This window comes from Triturus cristatus, chromosome 10 (genome assembly GCF_964204655.1).
Source record: "Triturus cristatus chromosome 10, aTriCri1.1, whole genome shotgun sequence".
Classification (NCBI taxonomy): Eukaryota; Metazoa; Chordata; class Amphibia; order Caudata; family Salamandridae; genus Triturus; species Triturus cristatus.
In genome coordinates, this window is record NC_140593.1 from 43,453,040 (window position 1) to 43,467,917 (window position 14,878).

Consider the following 14,878-nt stretch of genomic DNA (forward strand, 5'->3'; position numbering starts at 1 on the left):
GCCCTGCTGACGCTGTCGCAGCTCCCCGAACTCTGAACCATCTGAGCCCTGCTGACGCTGTCGCGGCTCCCCGACTTCTAAAACCATCTGAGCCCTGCTGACGCCATCGCGGCTCCCTGAACTACGACCCTCCGGTGCCTGCTGAGTGACTCGCGGCCCGCTCCTCCAAGAGAATTGGCAGAGATTGCCGAGAGAAGCGACATCCCCTCAGCTCGAGGATTGAGAGCTGTGCGCCGGATACCTCGCAGAGACACTGATTCAAAGACTGTCCCGCTACCCCTTTTCCCCTCATCACGAGATCACTGCCGCTTGTGGCATTAATTCTGCACCTGCCTGCCGGATCATAAAGATCCCTGACAACCCCCGATAAAAGCATATTATCTTGCAACGAATTACTGTGTGGTGTTCCTCTATCCGAAGAAGAGAGTAAGCACAGCGTGTGCGATCCTAGGTGCGAGACCCTTCCAGGAAGGGCCTCCCTGCTCTTGCTCGGCCTAACTCTGGGTAAGGTGGGCCTCCGGGTGGTCGGGAACGCATTCCGCAGCCTCCCCGGGGATCGCCTTCCAACAGTGGTAATCTTTGGAGATTACAGAAGAGAGTTATGGTGTGTATTACAAATGGAATGTCCATGGTGTGAGCTCAGCGTCAAGCTTTCAGAGCTGTCACCCATGCTCGCCTTCAGAACCACCTCCTCCTTAAAGGTGAGGTATTCATTCCAGACGACCTTCTTGGTGGTACACACAAAAAGCTCTACCTGTTGTAATGTTTGGTACTTTCATAAAATGGCAGATTTAGACCTATACATTGGAATAAGCGCACAAGTGTAAATGTACATCGTTGTTGTGAGAATCAAATCCATATTACGAGCAGATACACATCATGTAATATGCGATATAGAACCATTTTTGTGTATTAGGGGGCAATGGCTCACGAGAGGTAAAGCCTCGGGGGGGGTTACACTGCCCCCTCCATTCCCTCAACAAAAGTCACATTATTTAATGTGAATCTGCATGCATGGTTTACGCCAGTTACAGCCTTATAAACATATGTAAAACTAATGTACCAAAGCACTCAACAAAAAGTAAAACACTGGTATTTGTCACTGTGCGTATTATTGCACAAACACCAAAATTAGAGAACAGGAGTCAAAGATTTGTTGTAGAAACTTGTATTGTAGTCCAGAATACAGCCTACACATGTTTCGTCACACGTGAAGTGACTTCTTCAAGGCTGTAATTACATATAGACTTATATAAACGTCTGTGTACATAGAGCATGTGGTGTAAACATACAAGTTCATCTCATTCTTTGCGTAGTTATTTAATTCATAAAATACAATATGAGTCTACTGCAGCACAAACACATATAACCTTACATAGACGCATAATGTAGATTCTACACACATTGAATTCTTAGAAGTTACCTTGTATGCGGAAGGTTCTCGTATATTGCTTCCAAACTTTTTAGAAAATCTACAGCATGCAACTCTATATTACATGTCGATAATGTACATCCATCTGCCCACATGAAAGGCATCCCACTAGGCGAGATGACACGTATGCACAGAAAGTGTAGTGATGACCCTGTGTGCAGAAAGGAACTGGCCATACTTGAGTCTAGGTTTAGAAGTAGAGGCTACACACAAGACTTTAACAGGGGGAACGCAACAGGATTGCTAATACTAAACGAGACTTGCTGCTCAAACCTAGACACAAAACACGGAAGACCAAACAACGTCTGGCACTTTTCACCAGGTACTGTGCGCAAAGCCAGAACATATACAAGAAACTCAGTAAGCACTGGTACATTTTGAAATTAGATCCAGCCATAAAAAAACATATCTCTAAGAAACCCATGATTACATACAGTAGAGGTACAACACTCAGGAACTTACTTTGCCCCAGTTATATCACATGTACAACACAGGACGAGACGGGATTCAAACTGCCAAAGAAACCGAATGGTTTCAATAAATGCACAAGATTCAATGTATGCCAGTATGTGGTGGACAAAACAACATAGTTTCAGTGCAATACTAAGTCCAAATACCATATACATCAATTTATTAACTGCAACACAAAATTTGTAGTATACTGTATTGTGTGTATATCCCAACAAATCTATATAGGGAGTATCATTCGTCCTCTCAAGGAACGCATACAGGAACACATCAGGGCAATCAGGAATAAGAATTCCAATTATCCCTTGGCTACACCTTACAATACGATGCATACAGGATTTGAGGTAATGAAGATCAGGTGAAATGGACTAGCCCACATAGTTAATCACCCGAGGGGTGGGGGTAGAGCCCTGTCCCTCAGAAAGGAAGAGACGAAGTGGATAACTAAGCTGAGATCAGTGGCAACGGGGCTCAACTCTGATAAGGAATTACATGTATTCCTGAGGGACTGATTCTAAAATGGGCTATTATTTCAAATAGTCTGTCTGTGCCTGTAATTATGTATTGCTTCTAGTGCAAAAAATTGGGATTCTGTCTCTTTCGCGTAGAGTCGAACTATGTAATGCAAGATGGATGTACTCAGTTTCGAACCATATTTAACATTTACATGCCGTAGAATTACTGATGGTGTATTCATGTTGTCTTGGATACAATGCTTCATCTTTGCATTTTAAGGTTGAATGTATTAATGAACTGTATTTGTATGCATCATGTACTTGTGTAGCTTGGACCAGTTGTATTCTATAAATCCTTTTGCATGCAACTCCTTCACTCCTGCTGAGGAACTTGTTCTCAATTTTATTTTTTGATGTGCCTTCCTGTTTTTTCCTTTCTAGTATGGATTGGCAGTTACTTTCACAAATATTGGAATGATATATTTCGCCACATTCCGAGTGGTTTCCAAGCTTACATCAGTCTTTAGCTCGGTAACATGATCCCCAAATATTTTGAATGAACCACTACTTTTAAGGGGATATATAGGGCACACATACTCTGACTCACCATTTTATGCACTATGGACCACCATGGATTGGGTCCCTTTGTCTGCTTCATGTAAGCTGGGCGTTGTCACCACGTCCATCTTAGAATATTTTTTACTATCTGGTTGCACAAAAAGTGCCACACTGAGATGAGGCAAAAGAAACTGGGTTATTTGAAATGTCGCGGGAATCGCACACACTGCGATACCTTTATCATGACAATATAGCCACCGTCTATACCTGTAGCACCAATTAGCCTGTCTGTAGTCCTTACACTATTTTTACATACCTTGCACACTTGATAACGAGGGCACGCCCGCCAGACTCATTCTACTTCCTGTTGGGCGATTTTTGACAAATCGGGACGTGGCATTCGAGATAGAGGTGAGGAACTTAATTCGGGAATCCCTATATAAACGGTTTGTCCACACGGAGTGACACCACCTCCTTGGACACTTCCGTACTCATCGCGCCCATTAGAGATATTCTCGTTTACATGAGGGACTTATGCAAGCTTTTACTGTGCAGGCTTCCATCTTTGTGTCTTCGATTAGATGTTTGCGTTGATGACATTGTTATTTTTGATAATTTTGTATACTGGGAAAAGTTATTACTATCATTTCGGGGACGTCTCTACCGTATTGCAAAAGGAATAAATTATGGGTTGTTTCTTTTTTCGGAAGTCAGGTTCCCTTGACAATTTACGTTAATGATTTGTTTCGTTTTTTCCACTCGTTCGGACTGATAAATATGTATTTTTGTACACTTTCCAACTAGAAGGCTTGTCAGGGCGCTCCGGAACGGAACATCTCCATACAATTTTCTACTAGATACATAATTTATTGTCTCAGGTAGGCTTACTCTTAAGTCTTCCATATCTGACTATGGTAATTACTCTATTAGCTCTCTTACCATTTTGTATTTCGTCATAGGGCCCAACAGGTCATTATTTAAAACATGTTAATACCGGCTCTTTCATTTTCTGGATTACGGGAAATACCTTGGAAGCTCTCCGTCTAGCGGAATCAATCAATCAATCATAGCATTTGTAGAGCGCGCTACTCACCCGGAGGGTCTCAAGGCGCTGGGGGAGAGGGGTCTGTTACTGCTCGAAAAGCCAGGTCTTGAGTTGCTTCCTGAAGGAGAGATGGTCCTTGGCCAGCTGAAGGTGGATGGGGAGGGAGTTCCAGGTCTTGGCTGCCAGGTAGGAGAAGGACCTTCCTCCGTTGGTGGCTCTGCGGATGCGTGGTACGGCGGCGAGGGCGAGGCTGGTTGATCGTAGCTGGCGGGTGGGCGTGTAGAAGGTCAGGCAGTTGTTGAGGTACTTGGGGCCTAGGTCGTGGAGAGCCTTGTGTGCGTGGGTGAGGAGTCTGAACATGATCCTCTTGCTGACGGGGAGCCAGTGCAGGTCCCTCAGGTGACTGGAGATGTGGCTGTGTCGGGGGATGTCCAGGTCGAGTCGTGCGGAGGCGTTCTGGATGCGTTGGAGTCTTTTCTGAAGTTTGGCTGTGGTTCCTGCGTACAGGGCGTTCCCGTAGTCCAGTAGGCTGGTGACGAGTGCCTGGGTGACCGTCTTCCTGGTTTCGGTGGGGATCCATCGGAAGATCTTATGGAGCATGCGTAGGGTGTTGAAGCATGATGAGGAGACGGCGTTGACTTGCCTGGTCATCGAGAGGGAGGAGTACAGGATAAAGCCCAGGTTGCGTGTGTGGTCCGTTGGCTTGGGAGTGGCGCCCAGGGCAGGGGGCCACCAGGAGTCGTCCCAGGCGGAGGGCGATGGTCCCAGGATGAGGACTTCCGTCTTGTCTGAGTTCAGTTTCAGGCGGCTGTTCTTCATCCATTCGGCGACGTCTTTCATCCCCTCCTGGAGGCTGGTTCTGGCGGTGGCGGGGTCGTTGGTGAGGGAGAGGATCAGCTGGGTGTCGTCAGTGTAGGAGATGATGTTGAGGTTGTGTTGGCATGCGATGGCTGCGAGGGGGCTCATGTAGACGTTGAAGAGGGTCGGGCTGAGGGATGATCCCTGTGGTACGCCGCAGATGACTTCGGTGGCCTTGGATCTGAATGGGGGGAGGCGGACTCTCTGAGTTCTTCCAGCGAGGAACGAGAAGATCCACTTCAGTGCTTTCTCTTGGATCCCGATGTCGCTGAGGCGCTGTACTAGGGTGCGGTGGCAGACAGTGTCGAACGCTACGGAGAGGTCCAGGAGGATGAGGGCCGCTGTTTCCCCGTTGTCGAGCATGGATCTGATGTCATCGGTGGCTGCGATCAGTGCGGTCTCGGTGCTGTGGTTGGCTCGAAAACCGGACTGCGAGGGGTCGAGGGATCCGTTCGTCTCGAGGAAGGCGGCGAGCTGTCTGTTGACGGTCTTCTCGATGACTTTGGCAGGAAATGGGAGGAGCGAGATGGGACGGAAGTTCTTGAGGTCGGTGGGGTCGGCTGTTGGTTTCTTCAGGAGGGCGCTGAGCTCGGCGTGCTTCCAGCTCTCCGGGAAGGTGGCGGTGTGGAAGGAGGTGTTGATGATGTCCCGCAGTTGGGGTGCGATGATGGAGTCGGCCTTGTTGAAGACGTGGTGGGGGCATGGGTCGGCAGGTGATCCGGAGTGGATGGTGTTCATCGTGCAGGTGGTGTCTTCGGTGGTGACCGGGGTCCAGGCGCAGAGGGTGGTGGTGGGGGGCGTTGGTTCGGCGGTTGGGAGCGTGGTTGGTGCGCAGAAGCTATTGTGTATGTCGGCGATCTTGCGGTGGAAGAACGAGGCGAGTGAGTCGCAGAGGTCTTGTGAAGGAGTGATGTCGTTGTTTCCGGTGCTGGGGGTGGAGAGCTCTTTGACGATGCTGAATAGGTCCTTGCTGTTGTGGGCGTTACTGTCCAGTCTTTCTTTGTATGCTGTCTTCTTGGTGGTGCGGATCAGCTGGTGGTGCCTGCGGGTGGCGTGTTTGAGGGCGATCATGTTGTCTGTGGTCTGGTCGTGGCGCCAGGCTTTCTCGAGGGTGCGGCAGTTCTTCTTGGAGTCCTTGAGTTCGTCGGTGAACCAGGGGGTTTTCTTGCTGCCAGGTCTGCTGGGAGGGTTCTTTAGTGGTGCGAGGTCGTCGGCGCAGGTGGTCAGCCACTGTGTGAGGTTGCTGGCTGCTTCGTTAGGGTCTGTTGTGCTGGCGGGAGGGTTCAGGCTGAGGGAGGTGGTGTGCTGCTCGGCGGTGATCTTGCCCCAGCTCCGGCGAGGGACCTGTTGCGGGTGGTGGTCGGTCGTGGTTTTTCTGAAGCTGAAGTGGACGCAGCTGTGGTCAGTCCAATGAAGTCCGGTAGAGTGGCTGAAGGAGATGTGTTTGCTGGAAGAGAAGACGGGGTCAAGCGTGTGGCCGGCGTAGTGGGTGGGGGTGTTCACCAGCTGCTTGAGTCCGAGGTTGGCGAGGTTGTCCAGCAGGGTGGTGGTGTTGCAGTCCTTGTTGTTCTCCAAGTGGAAGTTGAGGTCCCCTAGGAGGATGTAGTCGGCGAAGAGAAGTGCGTGCGGGCTGATGAAGTCTGCGATGTCTTCGCTGAATTGTGCGCGAGGTCCCGGAGGTCTGTAGATGAGGGTGCCTCTGAGGGTCGTCTTGGAGTCGGAGTGTATCTGGAAGTGGAGGTGTTCGGCGGCGGTAAAGGTGTTGTCGGAGTTGGTCGTGATGCGGATGGTGTTCTTGTGTACGATGGCGATGCCTCCTCCAGTCTGGTTGACGCGGTCCCTCCGGGAGATCTTGTATCCGTCCGGGATGGCTGTGGCGATGTCGGGCGCTGAAGAGGCGTTCATCCAGGTTTCTGTGAGGAAGGCGACATCTGGTGATGTTGTGTCGGGGAGGTTCCAGAGTTCGACGGCGTGTCTGTGGATTGAGCGGGTGTTGAGCAGGATGCACTTGAGGTGGTTGTTGCTGGTGTTCGGCTTGGCGGGTGCGGTGCGGGTCCGGCGGCAGGTAAAGTTGCAGGATTGGCAGGTGAAGGGTCCGTGGGTGCGTTTCGGGGTGGCTTGGTAGCAGGCGGGGTTACGGCCGGGTTTGAGAGCGTTGAGGGTTGCGGTGTCGTATGTCCGTCGTGTGGGCTCGTGTCGACGGGGGCCAGGGGTCCTGGCGCTGGGCGCGGTCCGGTCGCGGACGGGCGCAGACGGGCTTGTCTTAGGTGCGCCTTCGGCGCGCCAGCGGCGCGCCCGCTGCGCGGCCTCCATATAAGTGGGAGTGGGGGGGAGGAGCAGATGGGAGCGGGGTGGCGAATGGGGCAGCAGGGGGCGTGGCCGCAGGGTGCTGCAGCGGGAAGGTGGACCAGAGGGCGTGGGGGGAGGGGGGCACGGGCAGGAGCGTGGGAATAGGGGGGCGGGGTACAAAAAGAAAAACAGGATACAGAGGGGCACAGAGCAGGGCACAACAAGCGGGGGAGCAACAGGGAAGCGGGGTACAGAATAAAAAACGGGTCAGAGTTAGAGCAAGGAAGCGGGGTACAGAATAAAAAACGGGTCACTGGGGCACAATCAAGGCAACACGAAGCGGGGTACAAAATGAAGAACGGGTCACTGGGGCACAGTCAAAGTCACAAGAAGCGGGGTACAGAGAGAAAACGGGTCGCTGAGCAGAGCACCGTGGGCGGGGTGTCAGCAGGCGCAGGGACTCACTTGGCAGCAGCAGGGCACAGGAGGACCGTGTGGCGGCTGGGGGGGCTACCTACCTGCAGGCAGGGTCAAAGGTCGCTCCCTTCAGCGCTGCGCGGCCTCCATATAAGTGGGAGTGGGGGGGGAGCAGCTGGGAGGTGGGAGCGGGGTGGCGAATGGGGCAGCGGAAGGCGTGGCCACAGGGTGCAGCGGCGGGAAGGTGGACCAGAGGGCGTGGGGGTAGGGGGGCACGGGCAGGAGCGTGGGAATAGGGGGCGGGGTACAAAAAGAAAAACAGGATACAGAGGGGCACAGAGCAGGGCACAACAAGCGGGGGGAGCAACAGGGAAGCGGGGTGTAGAATAAAAAACGGGTCACAGTCAGAGCAGGGAAGCGGGGTACAGAATAAAAAATGGGTCAGAGTTAGAGCAAGGAAGCGGGGTACAGAATAAAAAACGGGTCACTGGGGCACAATCAAGGCAACACGAAGCGGGGTACAAAATGAAGAACGGGTCACTGGGGCACAGTCGAAGTCACAAGAAGCGGGGTACAGAGAGAAAACCGGTCGCTGAGCAGAGCACCGTGGGCGGGGTGTCAGCAGGCGCAGGGACTCACTTGGCAGCAGCAGGGCACAGGAGGACCGTGTGGCGGCTGGGGGGGGCGACCTACCTGCAGGCAGGGTCAAAGGTCGCGAATAACTTGATATAATATTGGAATCAATTTCTACTTCCCTCGACGTAAGTTGTTGTGCGTTACTGGTCATGCTCACTACATTAGCGGCCTCATTGCACTTGATTCGGAGCCTTAACATTTTTAATGAATGTTTTTCTAGACAATATGTTTAATTTACGGATCAGTTGATGGATCCTTTCATGGTGTGGAACACTGGGACACGTTCCAAAGACCTGGGAGGGCACACTGCTCCAGGCCATGACCGTAAGTTTGGTTTAGTTCCACAATGGATCGACCAATCTGAATCCTTTGGTCCATCAATGACGGGTTGATATTTATCTTTAGCGTTTTTTCTGTGAACAGTTGTGAAATCTTTGTCCTCATCCAGCCCTGTTGACCCACAGGATCGTGACAACAGTTTTATACCATTTTGGTAAAATCCCCTTCATTTAGCTTTACTTTATCTTATCCTCTGGTGATCACTGGCCTATGTTTTTACCTTTTCACAATATCACTTTGTTTACCACTTTTTACAAATCTTCATAGCAAATTCATATTGCTCTAAACCACTTTTCTTTTGGATATTCTCACCGAGGATCAGCATTCTCTCTGGCCTGGATGTTCCCAGAGCACATGCCTATACTGAGACAATCTTTATTCGTGTGGTGATTCTATTTTGTGGTTTTCAAGAACTATTTTCTGTAGTAAACTCATATTGTATTTGATTAATTATATAACTACGCAAAGAATGAGATGAACTTGTATGTTTACACCACATGCTCTATGTACCATGACATTTATATAAGTCTATATGTAATTACAGCCTTGAAGAAGACACTTGTGTGACGAAACACGTGTCGGTTGTATTCTGGACTACAATACAAGTTTCTACAACGAATCTTTGACTTCCGTTCTCAAATTTTGTTGTTTTGTGCAATAATATGCCTGGTGACAAATACCAGTGCTTTGCTTTTTGTTGAGTGCTTTGGTACATTCGTTTTTCATGTGTACGGAGGGGTTTCGCCAATGTATTTGATGCATATTGGGTAGTCGGATACATCTGCACCTCTTAGCACCACTATCACTGTACTGTTTAAGTGAATATTGACAAATATACTGGCACATTCCAAGTAGTGGTGCGACCAAGTAGAGCCAACACCACCCAGCCTTAGTTTTGTAAGTTATAAACAAATGTATTTAACCAGGATGCAAGGGGTTGGGTAACACTAAACTCAATGGGCCTCGCGCCGGTTAGCAGAGGTGGGGGATCAGAGCAGCATGCCATCTGTAAGAGAATCCGCGGCCTTCACTCAAGCTGGCTATGCCATACTGTAGTAATACCACAGAGCTTGATTTGTGCACTGGGATAATGCATGTGTGAATCTGTGTTTATTAGTACACTTGCTTTATTGGCACACATGCATTGTCACTCCCATGCCACACATATATGATCACTTCCAGCAGGACGCCAGCTGCCACTCACAGGTGAAGTAGATGGAGTCCTCGTCTGTCCGCACGTTTGTCGGCTTGATGTCCAGATCCACGGAGCATGTGTCCAGCATGCGCTGATGGGTCTTCGTATCGTAACATGTGGACGAGCGGCAGTGGTCCCGTAGCCAGACAAAATCAAACCGCATGCAGGTATCGGCATATTTGAACTCTGTAACAACAGAACCACACAGTTATACGCAAGTGGAAACAGTGGAAGCCAGTTAGATATCCACTCAGAGGGCCCAATCACAGAGGACGGTGCTCAACATACACAGAGACTACGCACAGGAGCTAGGCATGGCACAGAGGCTGGGCACTGGAGTTAGACCTGGTACGAAGGTTGGGCACTGGAGTCAGACCTGGCATAGGGGCCGGGCACTAGAGTCAGACCTGGCACGGAGGCTGGGCACTGGAGTTAGACCTGGTATGACGGCTGGGCACTGCAGTCAGACCTGGCATAGGGGCTGGGCACTAGAGTCAGACCTGGCACAGAGGCTGGGCACTGGAATCAGACCTGGTATGTAGGCTGGGGACTAGAGTCAGACCTGGTATGGAGGCTGGGGACTTGAGTCGGACCTGGTTCGGAGGCTGGGCACTGGCGTCAGACCTGGAATGGAGGTTGGACACTGGACTCTAAACTGTTATGGAGGCTGGTGACTCGAGTCAGACCTGGTTCGGAGTCTGGGCACTGGAGTCAGACTTGATATAAAATCTGGGGACTGGAGTCAGAGCACCAATCACTAACAATGGACTAATCTTCCCTGCTCTTCATAAAATGGTGCTGTTGGAAGGTGGTTTATTGATAGGTGCAGGTAGGCACCTATAACTAGTAATAACACCACAATCGGAAATAAAATCCAGTCAAGTCTCAATAAATTAATCCTTGCTCAACCCTCGGTAGCTTGGCTGATAAGCAGTCAGGATTAACTTAGGAGACAGGTGTGTAAAGCAATTCATAACTCCACAACACAAAATAAGACATAAAACACAATAAAATTCCAACACCACTTCATACACAGAGAGAATAGTTTTATCTTTAAAATGCCACCAAAATGACAACAATGTAATGTAGGGAACTGTAGATATGAATTTGTAAAGTTTAAATTAAAAAACGTGCTTTCTAGCACCTAACAGTTAAAAGCGTGCTGGACCGGGACCAAGTCAAAGTTTCAGGCTGGCCGCGATGGAGTGGGGGTCGGCTATGATGAGCAGTAGGGCCCAGTCAAGTTTCTAACTTCTGACTTACTCAGTTTTTAGGATCTTTTTCTCTCGACAACGGCGACCTGCTGCAGCACGATGCCTTGGCGAGTCCTGGAGGTCTTTGTCTTTCTCGTCAACGTCAAAGAGCTCCGGAACTTTCAGCAGGGCAAACCTGCAAGTCAAGCCGAGTCAACGTTGCCGGCTTCACCCTCGTCATCGAGGTCGGTGGACTTATGGAGCTTTTTCCCAAAAGTAGTCTAGAAGTTTCCAAACTTCCAGAACGTCTTCTGGAAGGTCTCTTGAGGTTGTTTGTGGGTCGACAACACCAGCCAAGGGTACAGATGCTGTGATTTGGCTCTTGGGAGTTTGGGACAATACTTCTCGCAGTGCACCTGGTCAAATCCAGTAAAGTCAAGGGGAAGCTGATCAGCTGGGCTTGTCCTTGTTAGAGATGATGTAGGTGAGCTCTTCCACCACTTTTCTTCCTGTTGCCGATCAGGGAGTCCACTCCCTAATCTTGGAGGCCAGGCAAAGTCCTCTTTTGTGAAGCCTTGAGTGTGCAGCAAGTGTAATACTTGTGAGTGTAGTCCTCCCTTTGTGCAGACCAAGGGTTCAACAGGGCAGTCCTTCTTCTGATGTCTTCAAGCAGAGATCTGAGGTGCTGTGCAGCTCTTCCGTATTCATTCCAAATTCTGGAACGGCAAGAGGGGGGCACTGCAACCAATGGGGTTCAACCTGCCATGCTCTGCGATGACCACTTACTTAAAATGGTGGCATTTCAAATCAGTCCAAATCAAAATGGGAAAAAAAACCTAACTTCCCCTTCCAGTCTCTTTCCTTGTTGAATTAGAGGTGGTCTGTCCAGGTGCAGAGCTGCACCACTAACAGACACAATTATTCTCTAACCTTCGATGTGGGACATGGGGCTGGGGGTGAAGTAGGGAAGGGGGGCCACTGCCCAATGAACATCCATCATTTCTTGCTTGCCCTCCCAGACTGTAATGCCATTCACGAATAGGACTCTTTACTATGCATTGAAAACATCGCATGCCATTACAACGTGGTCATAAAAATGACTGCATTGTTACCACGTGAACCAGTACATCACAAGTCAGTACAAGGACTTGTTGTAGGTGGCGCGCTGGCATTAGGAATAGTGGGGCACAGCGCATCAAAATAAGGAATTGCGATTCCTTAATAGTGATTTTTTAGAAATCGCTATTGAGGAATCGCAATTCCTTATGAATGTAGGAATCGCTAACGAAATTGCGATTCCTGCATACTCCTTAATTGCAAATTGCGATTCGCAATTAAGGAATAACTTCCCATTCATTCCTATGAGTCTCCAGGCCGATAGGAATGAATGGGACTTGCATGCGCAATTTGCGAGTACCAAATAGGTACTCGCAAATTGCGCATGCAATTTCAAGGGTGCCAAAAGGACACCCTCATGCACCCCTGAAATTGGCATGTGTGTGTGCCACTTGGCACTTTGAAAAATGCCCTTTTATGCATTTTTCAAAGTTTTTGCAAATTACCATCAACTTGAAGTTGATGGTAATTTGCGATTCCGAATTGTGAAATCGCAATTTGGAAGTGCACGATTGAATTACATTTAGGGAATCGCAATTTGCGTTTCCCTAGATGCATTCGCAATTTAGGTAATCGCAAATTTTGCGATTGCCTAAATTGCGATTTTGCATTTAGGTTGATGCATCCCAAATTCAAAAATACCCTTCGCAAAGGGGCTGTTTCGCAGAATCGGCCCGTTTGCGACCGGTATTTTCAATGATGCATGTGCCCCAGTATTATGTACTATTCCTACTCCAGTTTGTGCAACAGCAGGGAAGGTGTTGGGTTGTAAATCCAACACCAATGCTCCCCCTACAGCAAATTGTTGTAATGACTTGCGATGTACTGGTACGCGTGGTAACAACGACCGCGTTGTAAAGGTACCACGTTGTGGAGACAGCGTTGTAAACGCTGTTTCCCCACTCACCAGCCATGAATCCAGACTGAACAGTGGACCCTGAAGGGGTGGTCATGCCTCGGATGGGCCACACCCTGACACAGTGTATCTCAGTCATCACGCCATGCAGCTGCAGCACACCGCAAGTGGGGCAAATGTGGATACATGACCAGTGAGCACCGTGTCCATCCCCCTTCCAACCTAAAACCTCGGACAGCCGGCTCCGTTGGGCACCCAAGGAACCTTCAGAGCGTCTTTCACTTGGATCACCGCCAAGGGCACATGCAAGCTCCGTTACTGCAGAAACATGGGAGAACCACCGGGTGACCAGCACCCCACTTACCAAAGTGATCGTCATGCACAGTCCAAGAGTAAGGCATAGGCTCGGAGACGGTGCTGTGCCAGCGACCCGCAGCGGGCACCACCCCTCGTAGGTAACAATACCATGGTCCTGGTCGTGCAGCGCTTCTCCTCAATGCATGCCGCGTGCCAGAGAATACCCGTGCCAGTCCACCACACCACATCCTGCCCTAGGGGAAAAAGGGGGGTACAATGAGATCGAAGAACCTGTTCCTCCAAAACAGCAGACATTGACGGTTCCCTGTAGAAAAGGGACCCTTTAATGGGTTATGAATACTGAAAAGGGCCCTTTGTCGAAGTGTAAGGTATGCAAATGTCTTAATGAGTAGGGTATCCAAGTGAGGGACCAAGCGTCGGACTGGTAAGGTGACCAAAGCGAAGGACCCTGTATCTGAACGGTAAGGTGCCAGTCCGTCAGATTTCGTTTATTAAAACAAGTATTACAGAGACTACAGAGATCTACAGAGACTTCTCACAGGGCTCTAGCCTCTCTGCGGAGACTCGCGATCTTGCATTGGGTGAATCGACCTAGAAGCACCAATTATAAAACCATGCTAAAAAAGAACAGCCTGTTAAGTTTGAGTCCATTCTTATGGCCTGGACCACTGGGGCTTTTGAAAAGCATTCACCTTCTAAAGGGTCTCCCAAATATCTACCCTTCAGGCAAAGAATTCTGCCCCTTACAAGAGCTGAGGGTCGATCACAGAATCGGCAGATGAGACGGCGCGAGCGAGGGTCCTCAAACCCTACTAAATGTCTGAAGAGCCACTAGAGTGCAGGGCTCTAGTCTTTTTTGTGTTCAAAAGACTTTATCTAGTACTACAAATATATAATATACATCAATACATAAAAAGCAAAGATATAATAGCAACCCGATAGCAATTAATACATTATATCTAAAACATTAAAATCTTCATAAATGTTCTTTTTGGGGAAGGGAAGCAATAGAAGAGGGAGAATATGAAGAATTCCCATACATATAAATAGAACATAAAATCCTATCCTCATCTAAGCTTTATTATAAGAAAGCAATACAACAATTTGTATTTAGAAATTATAAAATTACATTTGAGTGCAAAATAAGGCAGAATAAAATAATTACGGGGGGGAAATGTCCGTTAATGTAGGAACAGTATGTGATGAAGTACCTCCAATCTGATGAAATGTAGAAAGAAGTAACCATAAGCTTGGAAGACTGAGAGGACAGACATTGCATGATACACACAGTATCCCACGTATGATGTGAACATACAGAATCCACCACACTCGGGGGGAACATTTACCTGATGATTTCCAGGTGGAAATGATTAACGGATATGCAATTGCCAATAAGTCTCTAGTTTTGAAGCATTCAATCTTTAATCTTTTCATGAACCAATACATCAAGATGTTTCTTTAGTGGTGCCCACCTCCAAGAAAAAGAAGAGGGCTTGGACCAACGTCAATCTTTTCCAAGCTTTGTGTGAACGTGGAGTCCCTCTGTGTACAGGATTTGGAGGACACGTCTGAGGGAGGGGCTCAGTCAATAATCCATTTCTGTAAGGTTTGCTTCCCCGCCAGAAGGAACAGTGCCCTGAGGCAGACACTCCCTGCAGGCGCCGCTCAGTTATGTATGAGTTCAGAGGCAGACGCTGCGCGGG

The 14,878-nt window shown here is 49.1% G+C and overlaps 1 protein-coding gene across 4 annotated transcripts in view; it reads right to left on the reverse strand.

Moving 5' to 3' along the window:
* TMLHE (trimethyllysine hydroxylase, epsilon) overlaps positions 1 to 14,878 on the reverse strand; it is a 223,663-nt gene that overhangs the window by 140,634 nt on the left and 68,151 nt on the right. For all 4 annotated transcript variants that reach the window (XM_085630373.1, XM_085630370.1, XM_085630371.1 and 1 more), the window contains 2 exons: positions 13,222 to 13,408; positions 9,702 to 9,878 (listed from right to left, as the gene is read on the reverse strand). In XM_085630373.1, coding sequence (XP_085486499.1) covers positions 9,702 to 9,878; positions 13,222 to 13,402 — 358 coding nt within the window. In that variant the 5' untranslated portion in view covers positions 13,403 to 13,408. The remainder of the gene's footprint in view (positions 1 to 9,701; positions 9,879 to 13,221; positions 13,409 to 14,878) is intronic.